At 40.4% G+C, this 24,375-nt stretch overlaps 1 protein-coding gene across 3 annotated transcripts in view; it reads right to left on the reverse strand.

The window, feature by feature from the left end:
- The window catches only part of AP1AR (adaptor related protein complex 1 associated regulatory protein), a 66,540-nt gene extending 42,958 nt beyond the window's left edge, over positions 1–23,582 (reverse strand). For all 3 annotated transcript variants that reach the window (XM_049885513.1, XM_049885512.1, XM_049885510.1), the window contains exon 1: positions 23,157–23,582. In XM_049885513.1, the coding sequence (XP_049741470.1) occupies positions 23,157–23,239 (83 nt within the window). In that variant the 5' untranslated portion in view covers positions 23,240–23,582. The remainder of the gene's footprint in view (positions 1–23,156) is intronic.
- Between the last annotated feature and the right edge of the window lie 793 nt (positions 23,583–24,375).

Here is a 24,375-nt window from a genome sequence, read left to right on the forward strand (position 1 = left end):
ACACTAGTTGCAAGTCCTGTAACGTGACAGCACACTCCTCCATCCAACGAGCTCCTGTCCCTTCCTGCGCTCTAATCCTGCCTTCAGACAGGAGCCGCCCATTTGGTCTCGTGTATCTGCTTGAACTAAGAAGCATATTCTTCATGAGTATTATTTTATGTTTTTTAGTCCAGTCTAATCTTTGTCTGAAGAGTGAGCTTCAGGAACGGTTTTAGTTCTGGGTTAAGAGTTGTCCAGGGGCCATGGCATCAGGGGTTCCTCCAGTCTCAGTCAAACTATCTCATTCTTTTTACTGTATCAAGAAAAATATCTTGCTAAAATACTTACGTGTTAAATAATGTAAGCGTGTGTTCTCAATTTGGTTAAACACATACAAAACAACAGCAATTTGAGAGAATATCTGACAACATGTGGAGAGTGGTTACCTCTGGATGAAGGCATCACAAATCTAGGTGCTTTTTATTCTCTCCCTATGCCTCCACGAATAAAAAGAAAATTCATAGCACATCAACCAAACTATCCACTATGTTAACTTTTCCACCTAGGACCAAATAATGACTAATCATTTTGTTCTGCTTACATGTAGTCAGCCAGCAGCTTCTTTAGTCTCCCTACTTCAAAGACATGTCCACACTCTAACTCTTGCAATCTTACAGTTGGTACAGGACAGAGTCACTTAAACTCCCTTACCACTGAAAGTGACAAGCGATGTAATACTTTCACCCATGATATGATTCCTATGTTACAAAAGCCAAGACCAAACTTGTTGCCATTGAGTCGATTCCAACTCAGAGAGACCCTAAGGACAGAGTAGAACTGCTCCACAGGGTTTTCAAAGAGCAGATGGTAGATTTGAACTGCCAATCTTTTGGTGAGCAGCCAGCTGCCAAAATTGATGGAGGAGAGAACTCTCCTGCCTCACCACAATGGGGATCCAAAATTATACTGAGTGTTCCTCATGTGTCAGAATTCATGAACAGAAAGCACTTCTTTTAGCGATGGGAGAATCCTGGGATTGGAACAGGTCAGAATGCTTTGTGAGCTGTGTGGGTGTGTGTGTGCGTGAGAGAGAGAGAGAGGGGGTGTTTTGTTAAAGGAAATGCCGTATTAGTGTTACTGAAGATTAAAAACAGCAATGAAATTATAGGTCCTATTTTTGCTGCCACTATATTTGCTGACAGACACAAAGAAGTCTGATCGCCCGTTAAGAGATCATTGGTGAAAAGCAGAGGATATGACATTCAATGTCATTCCAGAGACCTAATAATCCATGGGACATTTCCAGTAAAAACCTAGTACCCTTAATTCCCTAACCATATAGTGCCCTTACTCTCTGACAAAAACTACAATGAGTTGAGCCTTCTAGTAGCACTGTGTTCTGGCCTTAGGATTCCTGTTTAAAATGCTATATGTTTCTTTCTCTGCAATGATCACTCTTTTCCCCAAATGAAGAATCTGTTTCTGACTAATCCATTTCCCCTTCCCGGATTAATGAGTGATAATGAAATACAGTTAAGTAATACTAAGCAAAGTTTCTTAATATGAGCCATCAGTATGACTTCATTGCTGAAGCAAGGCCTAAAGCTAAGTAGTACACTGTCCAAATCAAGGAAAATAACCGTTGCACTATACTCAGACCACAGAACACTGTGTTCTGTTTCAATTATACACAGATCTATGGCTAACTTTAGTAAAAGCCCAAGGAATTGGCTGTTGCAAATGTCTCCCTTTTCCTGGGAACTTTCCCCTCTATCCACACTCAGCTATAGTGAAGACAATCTTGTTCTGCTGCATGACTCCTGACTCCCTGACTATTTGACCAAGCCAGACCATAGCCATCCCAGACCTCATCTAACTGGTTCTGGGTTATATGGAAACTTAGCCTTATATGGAAACTGAGCCAAGAGAGACAATATCCTCCTGACAGCTACAGGTCACTGCTTCCTGATGATCTTTAGATCTTTAACCGGAGGAATGAAGTCAATTGAAACAGTGCCCTGAAAGCACTGAAGTCTTACTAAGGACCAGTTACATTCCTTACCTGTCCAAGGTTTGGTGTTACTTGAGAAATTCAGTATCCTTATAATAAAAATCCCCTCCTTAGCCTATATTAGTTTAATTTGGATTTCTGTCCCACAACCAGTCTTGGCTAACAAAAAAACACGAGTCTAAGTGATATAATGGCAAAAGAGCTTATTAAGAAATTAAAACAAAACAAAACAAAAAAACCTGCTGCCGTCTAGTTGATTTTGACTCATAGTGACCCTATAGGACAGAGTAGAACTGCCCCACAGGGTTTCCAAGGAGTGGCTGGTAGATTTGAACTGCTGACCTTCTGGCTAGCAGCTGAGCTCTTAACCACTATGCCACCGGGGCTCCAATATTAAGAAATGGCAATAAACAATTAAAATTGAGAATTAAAATGGAAGGTAAACAGAAAAGCAAAATAAGTTTGGGAAAAATTCAAGTTTTCCTTTTAAAACAGATTAAATTGAGACCTCATTGCTCACAAAAGGCATATGTTGATTCCTACTACCATAAATGCTAAGATTATATTCATAGATTAAAGTAAATATTGAATTTGGCAAACACAGGAGCAACATTTTTATCAAAAGAAGAAATATTGATACATATTTTAAAGGTAATTAGAAAGCCAACTGCTTGAAAGTACCATTTCAGATGAGAGAGCTCTCCGTCACTTAAGTAGTAACTGAAAGAAATTAAAACTAAACTGTTTACATATTATTGGATGCTTAAAAGCCCAACAAATTTGGAAAATATTTTTTTCAGTGCTTCCTCTTACAAGCTGTCCTAGATATTCTGTATTCCCACCTCACAGTTTTGCTCTAGAGGGAGACTCTTGGCAATCATTCCACTACTTCTTTCTAGATGAGAATACGAGAGAAGGGTAAATCGAGCAATTGGGGAAAGGAAAGGAGGCACTTAACTATTATAAAAGGCCTCAAGTTTTTATTGTTTTATTTTATAAATATTTATCGAGTACCTACTAAGTGATTGGCACTGGCACTGTTCTAGATGCTGGCAATACAAGCGTAAATAAAACAGTCCTGCCTTGGAGCAAACACTCTTGGGTGATGAATGACAATAAAAAAAGTGATAAATGTATCAGGTGGTGGGACCTGCTATGATGAAAAACACCTGAGTAAATTGAGGATCGTGATTGGGGGTGGGCGGTTAGTTCAATTAGGGTGGTCAGGGAAGGCCTTTCTGTTAAGTAAAACCGCAACTAAGACACCAAGGAAATGAGGAAGTAAGCAACACAGATGTCTGCAGAAAAAATAACCAGAAGAGGAGCAAATGGAGCAGTGAAATTGTGCTTGGCACATTCTGGCAAGTGGGCAGAATGCTGGAGTGGGGAAGGAGAAAGGGAGGTGAGGTCTGAGAGGTAGCCAGCCTCAAACCACAGGTCTGGGTGGTCCATGGGCAGAAGGTTGGATTTTATTCTCAATTAAATGAAAAGTCACAGAAGAGATTTTTGTCTTTGGCATTCTTTTTTTTCACATGTAAAAAATTTCAAATATGCTTAAGAGTAGAGCGAAGATTATCAGACTTTCTTGTACCCATCACCCAGCTTAAAAACTTACCATTTTCCAAACCATATTTCATTGATACTACCTCCTAACCCCTCATCCCTTCACATCTTTTGTTTCGTTAGACTATTTTAAAGCAAATCCTAGACAAGTAATTTCTTATCTTTACCTCAATTTTCACCTCCAATTGTTAAGAACTTTTTTAAAAAACTGAATCATCACATTATCATCACACCTAACAAAGCTAAAAATAATTCCTTAGTATCGTCCAATACCCAGTCCATATTTCAACTTCCCTGATTATCTTTTTACACTTGATTTGTTCACATCAGAGTTCAAAGAGAGTCTGTAACACTGCATTTGCTTGTTAGGTCTTTTAAGCTTCTTTTACACTGTAACAGCCCTCCTCCCTGTACCGTCGCCTTTTTTCATGCCACAGATTTGTGGGGAAATACTGTCATTTGTCCTGTAGAATTTCTCACATTCTGGATTTGGCTGATTTTTCTTCCTGTTGATGTTGTCTAACTTTTTCCTCTAAGCCCTCTGTTTCTTTCTTTCTTTTTAAAAATATTTTATTGTGTTTATGGTGAAAGCTTACTCAGCAAATTGGACTCCCACTAAGCAATTTTTACACAAACTATTCAGTGATATTAGATACATTTTCCACACTGTGTCATCATTCTCATTCATTTTGTTCCGGTTGTACCATTTCCAGGACTCTAGTTTCCCTGTCCCTTTACCTTTTCATCTTTGCTTTAATTTTTGAGCATCTGGACTCATATAGATTTTTTTTTTTAAGGAGCTCATTACTCACTGGTGATATTCTTTATTTTATGAGCCAATCTGTTATTTGGCTAACGGGTGACCTCATGGGATAATTTCAGCTTAAGGTTTAAAGAATATTCAGGGTGATAGTCTTGGGAAGTCCTCTAGTCTCAACTAGTCCAGGAACATGGGACTTTTTAAGAACAAGTTCTGTTCCACATTTTTCTCCCGTTTTATCAAGATCCATCTATTGTGACCCTGATCAGAACGGTTGGTCATGGTAGCCAGGCAGCGCCTAGTTGTGCTGGTCTAAGAGTACATGAGGATGTGGTTTATGTAAACTATTAGTCCTGCAGACTACTTTTTTCTCTGAGTCTTTGGTTTCTTTCCTTCCTTCTCTTTTGTTCTGGATGAGTACAGACCAAGAGTTGTATCTTAGATGGCTGCTCACAAGCTTTTAAGGCCCCAGACACTACTCACTGCATTGGGATATAGAACATACACTTTATGAACTACATTATGCCAATTAACTGAGTCGTCCCTTGAGACTATGGTCGTAAGTTTTCAAACCCAGAAAATCAATCTCATGAGGTGTTTGGTCATGTCTAGGAAGTATCTGTAACTGTGTCCCCTATGTGGTTTATTATATGTATGGATATACATACAAGCACCCACATACTTGTATTACATATGCCTATAGATACATCTATATGTGCATGCCTATATACCCACATATTCAAACCCATACACATTTATGTCTTTATACATACCTGTGTATCCACACACATTTTTTTTTGGTATTGTTGAAAAATTGTGTTTGTCATTTCCTTTACCAAAAACGTCCTTTTCTCTCGTGTGCGTCTTAGTAACATTGTTTACCTTGGTCAAGCTGTGTGCACTTCACCCACATTCGATGGTTTCCCTGTATTTTACATCCCTAATGTAATGTAAAAGCTTGATCATATTGAGTTCAATCTTTTTTAGGCAAGAATCCATCTTAAGTGATACTATGTACTTATTACATCAAATCATGAGGAACTTATTCTTGTCTGTCCCACTTTTACTGCAGCTAAGATTGATGTATAGGTTCAGTATTATCAGTATAACCCATTCATTATAAAGTTCCTCATCAACCTTTTACCTAATGGATGTAGCATCCATTAATAATCACTGCTTAGCTCCCTTATTTCATTAAACCAAAAAACCAAACCAGTTGCTATTGTGTCAATTCCGACTCATGGTGACCTCACGTGTGTCAGAGTAGAACTCTGCTCCATAGCATTTTCAATGGCTGATTTTTCAGAAGGAGATAGCCAGGTCTTTCTTCTGAGGGACCTCTGAGTAGACTCCAAACTTCAACCTTTCAGTCAGCAGCTGAGTATGTTAACAGTTTTCACTATCCACACCCAGGGACTGCCTATTGTTTCATTAAAACCCCAAACCCACTGCTGTGGAGTTGATTCTGACTCACAGTGACCCTGTAAGACACAGCAGAACTGCCCCGTAGGGTTTCCAAGGAGCGGCTGGTGGATTTGAACTGCCGACCTCTTGATTAGCAAAAAAACACTTAACCATAGTGCCACCAGGGCCCCATCATGCAATATCATGATTATCTAATACTATCTATTCCTTATGAATGTATTAGCTCTATAAAGAACTTCACTGGAGAATGCTGAGCAGACGATCTGAAATGAATTTTAAAAGTATCACTCCAGTTTTTGTGTTAAGAACAGACAGTAGGAGAGCAAGGCCGAAGGAGGGAGGCCAATTAGGAAGCCACTGCGGTAACAGTACAGCAGAGAAATGACGATGGTTTGGATCACAGTAATAAGAGTGGAAGCAGTGAGAAGCAGTTTTGAGGACAGGGCTGACAGAATTTGCTAATGTGTCAGATGTAGGGATGTATATAAAAAGGAAGACTCAAGGGTGACTCTAAAGTTATTAGCCTGAACAACTAGAAGAATGGAGTTGTCATTTACCGAGATGGGAAAGGCTGCGAAAGGAGCCGGTTTGTGGTTTTCAGATGCCTGAGAGTTTGACATCAAGTTATAGTTGGAGCCTGGGTGAGGGCCTTCTATTCAAATCCTATCCCTATAAAACCCTATAGCATTAACATAAACATCAGTCCAAAGACTCTTCAAAAGTGTTTCTAAATTAACCCTGAGGCTACTTCTTAATTCTAGATCAGTAAGAGCACTTTTCTTCCTTGCTTAAAAAAACCCAGACCCACTGCTGTCAAGTCGATTCCAAATCATAGCAATCCTATAGGGCATAGTAGAACTGCCCTATAGGGTTTCCAAGGCTGTAAATCTTTACTGAAGTAGACTGCCACGTCTTTCTCCTGTGGAGCGGCTTGTGGGTTCGAACCATCAAACTTTTGGTTGGTAGCTGAGCGCTTTAACTACTGCACCACCAGGGCTCTTCCTTGCTTAAAAACAAAAACCAAACCAAACTTGCTGCCGTCGAGTCGATTCTGACTCATAGCGACCCTATAGGACAAAGAAGAACTTCCCCCATAGAGATTCCAAGGATTGCCTGGTAGATTTGAACTGCCAGCCTTTTGGTTAACAGCCGTAGCTCTTAATCACCATGCCACCCGGGCTTCCCTTTCTTGCTTAGGACCCAGGGAATCCATCTCCTTATATTGCTTCACTATCCCAAGGAAGGTTAGCTGTAGGCAAAGGTGTACTGTCAGCAATTCTCCCCTCCCACACATATGCTTCATGCTTCTACCAATACATATACGCTGTCTTAGTCATTCAGTGCTGCTATAACGGAAATACCAAAAGTGGATGGCTTTAACAAAGAGAAGTTTATTCTCTCACAGTTTAGTAGGCTACCAGTTCAAATTCAGGGCATCAGCTCCAGGGGAAGACTTTCTCTGTAGGCTCTGGAGAAAGGTCCTTCTCATCAATCTTCCCTTGGACTAGGAGCTTCTCAGCACAGGAATCCTAGGTCCAAAGAATGCGCTCTCCTCCCTAGTGCTTCTTTCTTGGTGACATGAGGTCTCCAATTCTCTGCTTCCTTCCCTTTCCTTTTATCTCTTGTAAGATAAAAGGTGGTACAAGCCACACCCCAGGGAAACCCCCTTAATACTGGATCAGGGATGTGACCTGAGCAAGGGTGTTACATCCTACCCTAATCCACTTTAACCACAGGCAGAGATTTTAACACACAGGAAAATCACAAAATGGAGGACAACCACACAATACCGGAAAACATGGCCTAACCAAGTTGACACATATTTTGGGGGGACACAATTCAATCCATGACACACACCTACTGCTTTTTAATGATTTCCCATTCCTGGGTGAGGGAGAAAGAGTGAGTTATCTCTCAAGAAGTTGAAAATACAGAAAACGAAACTATAAAGACATGACATTATCAGTTACCTTGACATGCTAAGTTACAGTTACCTTAGGGAAACTCTCCTAAGCTTTAAGACTTAAAGAGAGAGAACTTAAATGAATGTGTTAAGTAGAGGAAATAGAATAGAAAACAGAGAAACAAATGTTAGCAGGTATTAATATAATAGAAAGCAGAGAGACTTAGATTTACTGAGTACTTACAATAGCCCAGGAAGTGGACTTAGTTTTGAAATGTATTTTACATAAATTTCCAGTGAGGGGTAATTTTAATGTGTCAACTTGGCTAGACTATGATGTTCAGTGGTCTGGCCAGATACTGGACTGCCTGCTGTTTCATAAGGTAACATAATGTAAACTAATGTAACACAATGCAATGTAAATGGCCTTACATGAGGTGATCTGATGTGATCAACCAATCAGTTGAAAGGGGAGTTTCCTTAGGGGTGTGGTCTTCCTCCAGAATATAAATGGATTTTCTGATAGAGCTCATTCTTTCTTTTTGGACCCTGCACTCTTCTCACTGCATTACCTACAGATCTTGGTACTTAAGCCTACAGAAGTCTCTGGGCTGCCACCTGACCTACAGATTTTAGACTGCCAGCCCAATTGCGTGAGCTAATCTCTTGAAGTAAATCTCTCTCTATATATGTACCAGTTGCCATTGGGTCGATTCCGACTCATAGCAACGCTGGAGGGCTGAAAAGAACCGCCCCATAGGGTTTCCAAGGTGCACCTGGTGGATTCGAACTGCTGACCTTTTGGTTAGAAGCTGAAGCTCTTAACCACTATGCCAACGGGGTTTCTACATCTCACTGGTTTTGCTTCTCTAGAGAATCCAAACTAAGACATTTCATTTCCACAGGAAGGGGGACAGAAGTACCGTTATCCCATTGTATAGATATGTACTATCCAATACAATAGCCATATTATATAAATGAGCCAAAGATGACCCCTGTTGTCTCTTTCTTCACAGTAGTCTAGGATCATTACCTCAAAGCCCGCCAGCAGCAAACTCAAATTCTTACACATCCAATTAATTTTAAAATAGCCCAATAAGCACGTTAGCCATTTTGAGCTTGCCTGCATTGTATACCCCCATGAAACTACACCTAACATCTGCTAATCATAGAGAAGACAAACCCTGTAACTATGAAAAGACTCCAAACTATTGCAGCCCTTTGGAGTCTCTGACCCAGAAACTCTTTACTTGTAAGCCTCCTCTCAAATCTCCCTCCCCTAGAAGTTCCCTTGTCCTTGAGGAGGTAGGCCCCACGCTGCTCTCTCTGGAAGGTCTTCTTCTGGGAGGGACCTTCCCTGTTTTGCAACCTTGTCCAGGCGCCATCCAATAAATAGCTGTTTTGCAACAGTCATTGCATGGCCCTGTTTTTTCCTTGCTCAGCCCCGAAATCCCCAAACTCATCATAAGCTACTAGCTAAGCGCGGCTATCAAGCACTTGAAACGTGGCTAGTCTGAACTGAGAAAGCTCTAAGTGTCAAATACGTATCGCATTTTGAAGATTCAGTACAAAACAAAAAATGTAAACTATCCAACTCTAATAGCTCAGCTCTTTTCAACATATACCCCATGGTCAAACCTGTAAGTATCTTTAGATCTTCTTCAATTCCTCCTTCCTCCAAGTTCACTCTATCATAGGTCTGCAGTCTGAAAATACTGCTGTGTGTGTCCCAATACTACATACATAATGCTGTCCACAGTATATGCTTTTAGAATACTCTTATGTTTATTATTCAAAAAGTGATCGTATTACTCATAAGTTTTTCACTAAATATTAAGGGTGAATAAACCTGGTGACATTTAAATTAAAAGCAAATCTACTCTAATATTCTCATCACAACTGCTTAGTAACCTAAAAAATAAAGAGGAGTAGATGGCCATCCTACTTTTCTAGACTATTGTTAGCATATAAGTGGGTCATATTGTACGAAGCTCCCTAAATTTACCAAAAAAAGTTAAGTAAATCAGTACAGAACAATTCAAAGTTTTTCTCCTATTCTGCTTTTATATTTGCAACATTTGACTAAACCTACTGAATTGCAAATTACTTTTATTTGTAATGATAACAGAACAACTCCATGTGAAAACTCCTATATTCATAAAGACCAGAGGTTCTTGGAGGGATGAATGTTGTGTTACAGAAAATACAACAACGTGAGAATATGGCCACAGTAAATCTAGGGAGGCAACCATCTCCCACCCTTGTGCAAAAATTGATAATAGTAAGTCATTATTGATGGGAGACTGCTGTACAGCTCTGGTAGTTGAGGTAGGAGGAAAAAAAAAGTTATGAATCCCTGAACTAGACACAATATATAAAAATAACTCCAGAGTTATGTAGTCAACTGGAACAATCACCTTATTAGAAATGGAGATTACTGGACTCCACTCTCAGGTTCCCAGATACAGAATCTGGGGACCATATTCTGTTCTGCTCACCTATTTGCCTATCTTTGCACCAATACGTAGTGTTTTAATAATTAGAGCTTGTAATCTGGTAAGACAAAGTCCCTGGGTGTTATAAACAGTTAAGTGTTCAATGGCTAACAAAAAGGTCACAACCATGACTTGGAGAAGACTTGACAGTTCTTTTTTTTGTTTTGTTTTGTTTGTTTGTTTTTATCTGATAGGACAAGTTACTCCCTTCAAAATTCATGGGCCCTTTTTGGCCCTTTGCTCTTCCATAAAAATTGTAGGAATCATCCTGTTAAGTTTCAGATCAATCCTATTGGGATTTTGATTGGAATTGAACTGAATTTCTAGATCAACAGGGGGAACATTAATGTGTTAAGCATAGTGAGTCTCCATGAACACGGTATTGCTCTCCATTTCTTTCTTTTTTTCTTATGGTTGTTCTGGTCTTACACACCTATTAGTGATTTATTCCTAGTTTCTTATGTTTTTCATTGCTATCATAGAAGGTAGTTTTAAAAACATGCATTTCTTTTTGTTGCTGGTATATAAGAACACAATAAAAATTTAATGCATCTAGTAGATAGTACTTCACATTAATAAGATTGGAAAAAACATTCCAACAATACACCAAGTGTTAGGAAATGGAGCAACAGAAACCCATTGTTAGTGAAAGTATAACCTGGTATAATCTCCTTGAAAAAGTCTGACAAATTCTAATAAAGTGGAAGATGTCCATATTCACTCCTATACATAGTGCAAAAACAAAGAAAACACACACACATACAGAAAACTGTTGCTGTTGAGTCGACTCCAACTTATGATAGCCCCATGTGTTACAGGGCAAAACTTCTCCAGAAGGTTTTCTTGGCTGTAATCTTCATGGAAGCACATCTCCAGGCCAACAAAGCTGCTGGGTGGATTAGAACTGTCAACCATTAGGTTAGCAGCAGATCGCGAATCTCTCAGGCCACCCAGGAACCTCACTCATACACACACACACACACACACGCACCTCCCTAAAGAATCTCTTACACATGTGTATAGATATGTTTAAGAATGCTAACTGAAACAGTTTATGATAGCAAAAGAACCTGAAAATAACCTAAATGTTCACGAACAGGAGGATGGATAAATTCTAGCATATTCATACAAAGAAGCCCCTCAGTAGTGCAAATGTTTATCACAAGGTACATTCAAGTTGTACATTCAAGTCCACCCAAGGGCACCTTGGAAAAAAGGCCTGGTGATCTACTTCTGCAAAATCAGCCACTGAAAACCCTACAGTGCAGAGTTCTACTCCGACATACATGGGGTCGCTATGAGTTGGAATCCACTCAATGGCAACTTTTTTTTCTTTTAATTGCGCTTTAGGTCAAAGTTTACAGCGCAAATTAGTTTCCCATTCAAAAATTTATACACAAATTATTTTGTGACATTGGTTGTTATCCCTGCAATGGATCAGCACCCTCCCCCTTTCCCTTTCCACCCAGGGTACCCTGTGTCTGTGCATCTCGTTTTCCTGTCCCTTCTTGCTCTCTCGTCTTTGCTTTTGGGCAGGTGTTGCCCATTTGGTCTCCTATACTTGCTTGAACTAAGAAGCACATCCCTCACGTGTGTTACTGTTTGTTTTATAAGCCTGTTTAATCTTTGGCTGAAAGGTGGGTTTTGAGAGTGGCTTCAGTTCTGAGTTAGCAGGGTGACCAGGGGCCACAGTCTTAGGACTTTCTCCAGTCTCTGTCAGACCAGTAAGTCTGGTCCTTTTTTGTGAATTTGAGTTTTGTTCTACATTTTTCTCCTGCTTTGTCTTGTACCCTCTATTGGAATCCCTGTCAAAGCCACAGGTGGTGGTAGAGAGGCATCATCTAGTTCTTCTGGGCTCAGGCTGGTGGAGGCTGTGGTTCACGTGGTCCGTTAGTCCTTTGAAATAAAATTTTCCTTGTGTCCTTGGCTCTGGACAGGAAGAGACCAATAAAAGTATCTTAGATGGCCGCTGGCAAGCTTTTAAGACTCCAGCTGCTACTCACCAAAGTAGGATGTGAAACATTTTCTTTATGAACTATGTTACACCAATTGACCTAGATACCCCGAGACCATGGTTCCTAGCTTTCAGCCCCAGTAACTGGGTCCTTCAGGGTATTTGGATGTGCTAGGAAGCTTCTATGGCTTTGCCTTGGTCAAGTTGTGCTGACTTCCCCTATATTGTGTGTTGTCTTTTTCTTTACTAAAGTTAATCCTTGTCTACTATGTGGTTAGTGACTTGCCGTCCCCAAATTCTCCGCCCTTTTAACTATCAATGATTGTTTCTTTCTGTGTAAATCTTTTCTTGGGTTTTTAGAATAGTGGTCTCATACAATATTTGTCCTTTTGTGATTGACTTATTTCAGGCATCATAATGCCCCCCAGATTCATCCATGTTGTGAGATGTTTCACGGGTTCATCATTGCTCTTTATCACACAATGGAACACTACACAGAAGAAGAAATGAATGAACCAGAGCTATGTAATGAAAATGGAGATTTTGAATGAACGCTACAGTTCGAATCACCACTCTAGATCAACGACTAACCTGCAAAAACAAATATAATCAATGCTTGCTAGATTTAGAATGACTACAGCAGAATGACTGGCAATGTGAACAGCATTCTTTTACCTAAAGGTGTAAGTCTGGCTCCATATAAGTTGCTCCTTCAAGTACCACGAACCATATGAGTTTTAGAGAAATCGGTGGGGATAAATGTACAGAGTTAGTAAATGCATGAAGAATATATGTGACTGAATGTGAAGCTAGGCAAGAAATGATAGCTTGGACTAGGGCGGAGTCAGTCAGAGAAGCGGATGGATTAAATAAATATTTAAAAGATAAATATCATCTGGTTTGGGGAATGGACTGGAAATGAAAGATAATGGGGAGGAGTGTCAGAATCCCAATAGGAATGTAGTATGAAAGAAACAGGAGTCACGAGTGGAGGTACAAGAGAAAAATAAATGTGGCAAATCCAAGACATTAAGACTCATATGCTGGAGTGAAAAGGATAAGGGACAATGTAATGGGAGAAGTTGGAAGGGTCCTCCAGGAACACAGTGTTGTCATTGTGTGCTGCTGAGTTGATTCTCATTTATAGTGACCCTATATGACAGAGTAGAACTGCCCCACAGGGTTTTCCATGCTGTAATTTTTATGGGAACAGACTGCCAGGTCCTCTCTCCTGTAAAGCCACTGCTGAGTTCAAACTGCTAACCTTTCAGTTAGCAGCCAAGTGCTTATCCACCGAACTACCAGGGCTTCTTAGGAACACAGAAGTATCACCTAAAGCGGAGCTGTGAAGAAAATGGTCAATAAATTCATATCCACGTGAATTTAACTTTCATGAATTCAGCCGTATGTCCTGGGGAGTGCTGGTGAAGCAGCGTGAGAAATAATGTGGGGAACAACCCACAATTCTGTTCAAAAGGATGTATATTCATGGTATTAATCAGGGTGAAAGCTGAGCTGCTGAAACAGAGAGTCTCCAAAAACACTGGCTTAACAAAAACATAAGTACATTTTCTCTCTTAACATTCCAGAGCTTCCCAAAGTCATCTATGGAACTACACTGTACTTTTAAAATTCTCTTTGTCTGATGAAACATTCATTTATACATAAATTTATGTCCCTGAGAGCTGTCTCTAAGTGGCTTTCGGTGTATCTATTGTATTACTATTAAAGGTGTGACAGTGGACTCAAATATGAAAAGGATATTAGACAGGCAGAAAAGAGAGGCTGTGGAAGGTTCGTAAAGCACCAGCCTCTGAATGATGGTAGAGTGTGGAAGAGTTTGAGAGTAATATGGTACAAAAGTGGAGATTCTTGTTTCGTCATACATATTTATTTATCAGTGTTATAAAGGGAGATATCAAAAAGTAATCTTTTATTAAAAAGAACATCAGTCTTATAAAAAATAGACCAAGAAAACAGTTTTTTTAATGCTTCTATGTTTTATTTTGCATAGCAGGGTAAATAGTCTTTCATACGAAAATGAATTAAGTAAAAGATAACTGGAAAAAAACCCACAAATTCTACATTGTTACTATTGCTTTTCTTCACAGTCTCCTATATAATGTATTAAAATAAAAGAGAAGAGCCTTTGCTTATGTCTTGTTTGACCCTATAAATAAATGATGAAGAACCACGGTAAATTGTTCCAAAGTCTATTAAAAATTAAAAGCTTCCCAAGACTCAGTTTTTTTCTGAGCAAACAGTTGGAAAGGTTACAAATCATATCTTGGCAAAAACTATTACAATGAAGATGACAGACACACACTTTTCAATTAGAATCAAATATTTTAATGGAGGTTTAACCATTCTAATCTCAAGGGATGATCCATCAATAGATTTCCAAGGTAAGGATAGTAATAACAAATAATATCAGCACCAACAGAGACGGCAATCAAACCAAAAACCAAACCCGCTGCCATCGAGTCATTCCAACTCATAACGATGGGTAGTAATATTTCTGTTAATAAGTCCCTTCCTAATGAGGCAAATTTAGGAAGAACAGATGTTCAGGAAATTAATAGTATGCCTTGGAAGAGAAGAGACAAATCTTCTGGCTAAACATGTTGAAGAGAGAAAACACAGGTTTAAAAAAAGGTCAACATTCTTTAAAAGGAGCTTGATTTAGAGGAAACTAATAACTGGCATCCCTGGGTGCTGTAAACAGTTAACGCACTCAGCTGCTAACCAAAAGTTGAAGGCTTGAGTCTACCAGAGGCTCATCAAAAGAAAGGCTTGGCGATCTACACCAGAAAAATCAGCTATTAAAAACCTGTGGAGTACGTTTCTACTCTTGACACACATGGGGTCACCATGAGTCGGAATCAACTCAACAGCAGCCTTTTTTTTTTTTTTTTAATAACTGGAAAAGACCTTAGAGGTCTTTCAGTTCTTCATGTTCTGTAATCTCCGTACAGCATCTGAAATTGCTGACCACCCTCTTCATTTTGAAGCTTTTGCCAAGTATGCATCTATGACATTGAAGCTTCTAATTTTTTCTTACTTACATGAGTTAACAGTTCTACTCTGTCCTGCAGGGTCACTGTGAGTTGAAATCAACTCAACAGCCATGGGTTTTGGTTTTGAGTTAACTGAATGACAGGCATACCCTATGGCAGGTATAGTTAAGTATATAAAACACAAAGGTGAATAAAAATTGACCTACACACTCAAGAGGACTGCAGTCTAACAGGGTAGACGAAGGGATAAATTAACAATCAGTATGCTGTGACAGGGATATGTTCAGATGAGGGGCATCAAAAATCAAACTGAGGAGGAATTAGCCCAACCTCCAAATAGGGAAAAGGGTATTTCAGGGCACAGCAGGTACCAAAGGCACCCAAACTAAACCCGTTTCTGTTGAGTCAATTCCGACACATCAAAGGCAAGGAGGAGTGAAAAGAATGTGATATGTTTAAGACACTGCACTCATTAATTCTGTCAACAAGTGTTTACTGAATATCCACTAGGGATTAGGCACTTAAGTATTCAATGATAAGCAAAAACAGAAAGCAGAAACAGACATTAATCAAATAATCACACTACTACAGGCATAGTTATAACCTGCGGAAGTGTTCAGAAGATGGTTCCATGATGCTTTGAGGACTTATCCTCTGGAGGGTAGGAGGTGGCTTGGGAAGACTTTTTGTGGGAAATGATCCATGAGCTGACATCTAAAAGCTGAGGGAATAGGAGTTATCTATGGAAAAGGGGGAGAAATGTTCAAGGAAGAATGTGACACCAGATGAAGCAAAAAAGGCAGGCAAAGAATAGACAATTCAGGACCTCGAAAGCTACATGAAAGATTTTAATCTTTATCTTAAAAGCAATGGCAAGCCACTGAAAAGTTTTAAGCTGTGTTTATGTCATAGATTTGTATTTAAGATTGCACTGACTCCAGGATGCAAGACAGATTAAAAAAAAAAAAAGTCAGGAATAAATGCGGGTAGACCAGCTGGTAGTCTATAATGCGTGCTCACTATGTGGCAAGCACTGTTGGTGTACTGGAAATACAGGAATAAGCACACCAAAGTCCTTGACCTCAGAGAATTTATACTCTATTAAGGAGGGAAACAGGTAATAAACAAATATTCAGTGTCTACAAAGTCATACAGTGATAAGTGTTACAAAAGAAAGCAAAATAGTGTCAGATAATGGGGAAAGAGGGAGAGTGCTGTTTTAACACAGGGTGCTGGAAATCCAGGCAAGCAATGATGACAGGCTGGACTAAGGTGGTAGCAGTAAGAGAAGTGTGTGGATTAAAAAAACAATTTAGAAGGTTAAAAAAAAAATCAGCTGGCCTTGGGAATGGACTCGAAATGAGAGGTGGTGGGGAACGGCTAGCAAGGTTAGTGCCTCTATGCATGTCATTTCTTAAGAAAAGTAGAGACTAATACATTTTTACAGTTTTGAAGCACTCCAACATTTAATGACTGAGAAGAAAATGAACATGCATGGGGACAGGGAACAAGTACCCAGAGAGATGGATGGAAAACAGACAGTATGAAATCATGAAGTTAACGGAGGAGTCAACAGCATCAAATGCCATTAAAAGGTCAAGTACAATGAGGATTAATAATGATACCCACTGGCTGTTGTTGTTTTGATGGGGAGGAGAAGCAAGGAGGGTAAACACTAGAGTACCTTGAAGACCAAGTGAGAAGGGAGGAAATAGAGATATCAAGACTAGACAATTCTATTAAGAAAGTTGTTAAAGGAGAAAGGTAATAGTTGGAGGGAGATGTGAGAGTATAAGTAAAATTGCATGTTTCTTTTTTGGTTTTTCAGATTAGAGAAGCACAAGCTCAAATGGGTCCAGTCAATGGGGTAGAGCTGCATATATAGAAGACGGAAGAGTCTGTACTAAGGCAAGAAGAATGTAGAGGCTGGATAGATACAAAAGACATTCAGAGGTATAATCCACAGGACTTCATAACGTGGATTTGTGGGTGAGTGGAAAGGAAGAGTCTAATATAATTCTCAGGTTTAGACTTAGGTGACTATACATCGTTTTACCACTCACTCACAAGATAGGGAACAAAGTAGTCACAACGGTTGGGGTTTATAAAAAGAGTGGGAGGAGGGGAAGAACGGCTATGGAAGAAAACAAAGATGGGTTCAATGTTACAAACTGAATTTCAGGTTATGTCTGATACACAAGTGGGAATACCCCACAGACAATTAGATATTGTGGAGCTCAGACTGAGAAGACCGAGCTCACAGGTATATAGATAGTAGGTAAAACCCAGTAGGTAAAGCCATGTGTTTTCATGACATCACCCAGGGAAAGTACTACATTAAGGAAGAAGAATATATTAAGGAAGAAAAGAGCAAGGTTCACGGTAGAGCCCAGGGAAGTATTTAAGGTATAACAGAGAATGTTCAAGAAATCCATATTCATTTCAGTCCACTACTGTTTTCCTTCCTAACTACTGAAATTTTAGGAGAAAACACCTTGCACTTTGATATTTTTCAGTGCTGACAAACATGCAGAAAATCACACTGCATCTCTATGCACTGTCTCTTCATGATATTGCTGATTTCTCTTTTTAGCAATACGCATTCAGAAAAAATATTTAAAAATTCTTATTGGTAATCCACAGGGTCTCTTTTTTGTAAAAAAAAAAAAAAACCAGTGCATCAATATAAAATTGGTAGGGTGTGTATAATTATTTGAGTATGTGGTATTTTTGCAAAAGTTAGGGAATTATCTTAACAGTCAAAAAAATAAAAGATGGGGAAAACATTGTAGATCTTACAAGTTCATAATAATGCTCTTTTGGCTATTCATTCAACAAACATGAGATGCTGAGAGTGAAGAGATACAAACATAAAGTCCCTGACCTTGAGGAGTTCCCAACATTTATCAGGGTATGCCAGGGGTTAGGAAACTATAGTCTGTGGGCCAAATGTGGCCCACTGCTCATTTCTGTAAATAAAGTTTTATTGGAACACAGCCACACTTACCGGTTTACAATTGTCTGTGGTTGTCTTGGTGCTACCACAGCAGAAATGAGTAGTTGTGACAGAGACTGTATGGCCTGCAAAGCCAAAAATGTGTATTATCTGGTCCTTCAGAGAAAAAGTCTGCAGACTTCTGTCTGATATAGACCACAAAAAAGCCTGTAGAAGTTACTTCCTTATGGGGGCAATATGGTCTCAAGAAGTTAGAGCAGGTTTCATAGCGAAGGCAATATTTAAGAATGGTCCAAGTGATTTGTGGAGCCCTCGTGGTGCAGTGGTTAAGAGTTAATGTTCAATTATCTTGTAAAGAGTTAAACTTGATACTACTATCAACTGGAAGGCAATCATTTATAAAAAAATAGTTAATATATGATGGTTTATAAATGGATTTATTTTTTGAAATTAGAAATAGATTCAGTATTATTCTTTTAATAATGGTATTGCCACTGAGTTATATTCTGCTATGATTTTTTTGAATGAAGAAACAAAAAAAGTGAGATTACAACTACCTAAATAGGGAGCTACATATAATCCTGAGTATACAAACGTACACAATGGCACACATTTGAATGCCATGAAATTCATCACACTGTCATAGAAAAGGCTGAGCAATTTAGCTGTAGGAAACAAAAAGTATATGCAAGTCAATAAGCAAGGAAAAAGCATAATCTGGTATGAGTTTTAGAAAGCCTAACTCCAGTAACTAAAGTGTGAGAGACAGAACAGGGAAGGCAGACAGAAAACTGGTGACCACGGGATGTGAAAGACAACAGGTCCAGTATGCGTTAAGGAGGTATTGAATAAGTGACTAGGGAGAGGTAGAAGACTGTGATGTTTGTGGCTTAGAAGACTGTAAATAGTGCTGCTAAGGGAGGTAGGGAATGCATGAAGCAGAGGAAGAAGAAATCTGCGGGAAAAGAAAATGTGCTATTTTAGATAGGTTGACTAGAGAAGCATGGATACATCCAAGTGCAGCTTTTCAATAGGCAACTGAAAATATAGAGAGCTGGAGCTCTGAAAAAGTCTGTGCAGAGGGTGAGAGATTTGCAGTGATGACAACTGAAATCACAGGAAAGGATGAAATTTCTTCAGGGATAGGTACACATGTGAAGGGAACTAAATAAAGAAGAGGAAAACTCCATATTTAATAGGCAAAATAAGAATAGCCCGGAGAGGAACAGTAAAATAAGATAAAATTGATAGCGCAAGGGTCAAATGAATAGTTGCAAGGAAGAGAAAAAAAGAATAGCTTATCACAACGAATAAGACCCAAGCTGTTGACATGTATTTACAAGATCTTCCAGCAATAAAGTACAAGCTAATCCCCTGAAGGATACATCAACCAAATTATTATCTACAAAACAAAAAGCCAAGACCTGTTAGTGGTTAAGGGTTAAGGGCTCTGAATGCAGAGACCTGGACCGAAAGCCCAGCTCTGTAAGCCTGAGCAAGTCAAATTTTCAAAGCTTCAGTTTTCAACTTACGATGTATGTAATAGTAGTTACCTTCTGTATAGGAGTGTGGTGATACATAAATGAGATAATGTAAAGTGCCCAGAACAGTGCCTGGCACACAGGAAGTGATCGGATATTGTTGGCTGTTATTAAAATCTTCATTAGCAGGAAACAGAATCATTGCAAATGATTGCCTAAAGGCAACTTTGCTGCTGGGGCCAAAAAGGCCAACAAATGTTAAATAACAAGAAGGATACAAAACAAGATCATACCTTTATATAAAACGATAGTACATCTTAATTGGAACACTGTGTGGAATTATACAGTAGAATAAATAAAGGAATTAAAATACAATGTAACACAATTGGGTCTTCAGTCCGAGAAAGAAAAAAGTGAGAAAAGGACATGATAAAAGTCTACACAAAAGATTTCTAGTACCACCAAAAGAAAACAGAGCAGTGACCAGCAGATGGAGCCCTCAAGAATGTGTTGTCAGGCAAAACTCCATAGAGATGGATGGCTTATTAAACCCAAAAAACCAAACCCTGTGCCATTGAATCAATTCCGACTCATAGGGACCCTACAGGACAGAGCAGAACTGCCCCATAGGGTTTCCAAGGAGCATCTGATGGATTCGAACTGCTGAACTTTTTGTTAGCAGCCATAGCTCTTACCCACTACACCACCAGGGTTTCCGATGACTCATTAAACCTGACCCCATCGAGTGGATTCCAACTCATAGTGACCCTGTAAGACAGAGCAGAACCACCCCACAGAGTTCCCAAGGAGCACCTGGTGATCTGAACTGCTGACCTTTTGGTTAGCAGCTGTAGCATTTAACCACTATGCTACCAGGGTTTCCGATGGCTTATTAGGATGCCTAATTTTTTTTTCCTTAAGGATACTCAGGCCCATCTGCTTTAATCACCAAATAACTTTATTAGTAGTAAGGTTTCCAACATACCTAAACACTTGATATTCTGAGTAGTATATAATATTCTAGAAAAAAAAGTTCTAGTATTCTCTGGCATTTTATACATGAAAATATTGATAATTCTGGTTTTGAGTCTGGACGGTGAAAACTGAGTGATCTGACTTTGAAATCTTGTTGCTGTCGAGTCGATTCCGGCTTGTAGCGACCCTACAGGACAGAGTAGAACTGCCCCACAGGGTTTTCAGGAGTACCTAGTGAATCTTAACTGCTGACCTTTACGTTAGCAGCTTAATTCTTAACCACTATGCCACCATACATGAGAATATTGCTAATTCTGGTTTTGAGACTGGACGGTGAAAGCTGAGTGATCTTTAAGATACACCTGTGAAATCTGCAAGGCTAAGAAACCAGGCTCTGGATCATAAAGCACCCTGTGATGTCCAGCCTGACAGAACAAGATGTCCTATTCCACCTATGGTTACTAGAATGACAAATACAAACCAAATCAAGTTTTTGTGATTACTCCTCAATGTTTTCACTCTTAGATGAATTACCAGTTAACTATTCAGATCTATACCTGAAAGAATATCAAAAGCACCACGTGATAAAAAATAGCGACTAAAATGAGAGGTAAAGTTCAACCAATTAACTATCATCCCCCGTCTCTCAATGCTTAGGTGAACATTCATATTATTTTAGAAGCTCCTAACACAGTCAGAATCGACTTGATGGCAACGGGTTTGGTTTTTTTTTAAACATAATATTAAAATTATGTAAAACAAGTTAACCAGAAGATTCAGTAAGGAGACTGTCAAAAGTTGTGTTAATGGATTAAAAAGGGCAGAATCTATTATCACCATTATATAGCTTTAGAAGACAGTGTCTACAAGCCACAGACTCTCATTGCCTCAGCAGAAATTGTTCAAAGACTTTTGCCCATAAGCAGAGAGTACGGATCCCACTATTATGTTTTTACGGCATACATATACGCAATTAACAGTTAACAGTGTTCACTGACTTCCCCCTGCCACTTCCCTATGCTCTCAAGTTCATGTACTCAGTAGAATCTAATTTTAATGCTATACTCTAAGGAAAACACAGTTTGTCAAGTGACCATGAAAGAACAAAACAAAAATCCCACAGACCCCACATAATATGGTCCAAAGTCAAATATAGATGCTTTTTGCTTACTCATTTAGAGTGTAAGACCTTGTTTTTACAGTTAGAATTTCTGGCAATTTTAACACTCTACAGCACAACTACAAATAAAATAACATAAGCCAAAGATCTTCTGGCATCTATTCCTTAGGCAAGTCTATTTAAGCAGCTTGATTGCACGGCTGCATCTACACAAAATAATTATAAACTATAAATTAGATGATTCTGGCTGACAAGATAAATCACCTGCCATGTCCCTCTGTAACAGTAATAGCTCAAAAGTCAGGGAATCCAAAATACTAAACTAGGAACATGTTCTAGAAGTCCTGCCTCTTTTATGCTAGGGAAATTTATCGTAAACCTTAACCATTTTGTACTAAGAACAGTAACACGGAGGCCTCACTCAATGACTGATGAAGGGGGAAATCATATAACATTTCATGAGGTCTCCATTACCAAAGATCCAAATTATAAATCATTTGGTTTCAATTTGTTTATGTTGAACACCCTATTGCCTAATAACGTTGGTTAAATGGGACAGAGCCTGAAAGCTAAGCGATCTGTTCCAGAAAGTGCAAAACAGTCTCATATCTTACACAAAGTAGGTTTGGTTCTGATTTGAATTCTAGGTTTGAATTCCCGGGAGATAATTAAAGACAACAAGGCTAACTCCAAAGGAATTTTTTTTTAACTCTTTGAAATAAAAACACAAAATAGAATAATTCTGAGATTCTATCGTTCTGTGGATGATGTGAGTAGAAAAATCCAAGAGTACCCCAGTTTCACTTATGAAAGTCAGGTACTGAAGGACTGTGATTTACCTAATGTTACAGAACTCGTGAGTAGCAATCAGCGTATGGCACTCCTCTAGAAGAAGCAAATAAATATGAAAAAGTACAATACACTGCCCCTCCTGTAATCAACATTACGAATCTGAATACCCATTGGAAGCCCAGCAATTAGGCATGTCTTTTTACCTGTCAAAATATTAATAAGGGTCTGGAACCTTATTTTACCCCGGTATCCAAATGACTTCTAAAAATCCATCTAAGGCATCAACTTTGGATCCAGATCCTCGCCTGCTCTATCAGGGCCAGAGAGGACCAAACACAGAAGTACTACCTTTAGCATTAAACGCAAGCCCAACGTAGGGTGTGTCTGGAGTGCTGTGGAGCCCGTCCTGACGCCCATTCGCGCGAGGAAGCCCCCATGCGTCCTCGAGATGATGCCCCCTGGACTCTTTCCCCGCGTGACAACGCGCCCCGTGGGAGTTATGCTGGAAGCCGCAGAGTGACACCCGCCCCCTCCTCCAGCTCTTTCCCAGGGAAACTCGCGTCGGCCCTTGGCAACCAGGGCCTCCACCACGACCACCAGCATGTTAAACCCCGAGAGAAGCGGAGCTCACGGCCCCTCCGAGTGGTCACGGGAGGTAAAAGGGGTTACTCCGTTAGGCACCGAAGAGCAGCCAGCTGTCCCGGGTCCCTCCCCCGCGGGCTTACCCTCCGCCGCCTCCTACACGCTGCAGCCGCCCCGCTTCCTTGCGGAGGAGCCCGAAGCACTGCGTCCAGCAGCAGTTCCCCATCGCATGCCTCCCAGGCGCCGCCGCTCCTCTTCTTCACCCGCGCAAAGCCCAAACCCAGGCCCGGCAGCCGCATCCGCGCGGCACAAGCCGAAGTGGGGATCCGGGGCCGAGGGCTGACCGGCCGGAGCGCGGCGACGTGAGTGGCTGGGCCGACGGGAGGGACAAGGCGATCCGAACAAAGGCAGCGCTTACTCCAGCAGCCGCCGAGGGGCCTCCGCCGCGCCAAGTAGGAGCGCTAGGCTGCGGGGTCGGGAATCCCTCGCGCTCCGCATGGCCCCTCACTCTACTCGGCCCAGTCAGAAGGCGTGACCGCCTCCTGCCGCGGAAGGAGGCCAGTCCCGGCGAGTCGCGCACCCAGGCCCCGCCCACCGCGTGCCCAGCCCCGCGCCTGCCCCGCACCCCCATCAGCCACACCCCCGGCCTCTCCTCCACCGGATAGGTGCGTTCCCTCGGCGGCCCCGCCTCCTCCAGCGCCCTGTCCTGACGTCATTTCCGCCAGCTCGTGGCTTCTGTAGCCACCTCCTCGGAACGCGTCCCAATCGCTGGTGTGAATGTTTGTTTTGTTGAACCTTGACCTGAGAAAGAAAGAAATTGTCTTTTCTCCTCGGTCTCCTGCTTGTCGGTCCCGAGCAGGGTTAAGGCTCAGCGTTCAAACTTTGTACCAAAGCCTTATAGGTGGCTTACCTACAGCTCCAGGCCAGGAGTCATCCGGTGTGAAGGGGCGGTTCTCTGTGTAGCGTGTGCTTAGTTTTTGTTAACACTGCACCATAAGTGGGAAATAGAATCAGGGGACTGATTGCAGCTACTTTCAACACACCAAAAAAATTTTTTCTTCCGGTTTCTGGTATGCGTCGCAGTCTCCTTACTGTTAACGCTGCAGGGAAGCTTATTAATTGCGCCCTACTGACCTCATTTTGTTTTGTTTTAAATCTTCGAATAATTTCAGATGGGGCAGTTGCCGTCCAGAGGAAATGGGTAGGAGGGCTGGGGTTTTTCAGAGACATCAGCTTTGCCAATTTAAGCATGCTGCCCAGAACTCTTGTAGGTGGGAAAAAGAAGCTACTTCTATGCGCCTTAAAATCAGATATAGGGGTTGGCTTAGAAAAAGCCTAATTCAGTAAGTAGATAGGATGCTC

This window comes from Elephas maximus, chromosome 5 (genome assembly GCF_024166365.1).
Source record: "Elephas maximus indicus isolate mEleMax1 chromosome 5, mEleMax1 primary haplotype, whole genome shotgun sequence".
Lineage (NCBI taxonomy): Eukaryota > Metazoa > Chordata > Mammalia > Proboscidea > Elephantidae > Elephas > Elephas maximus.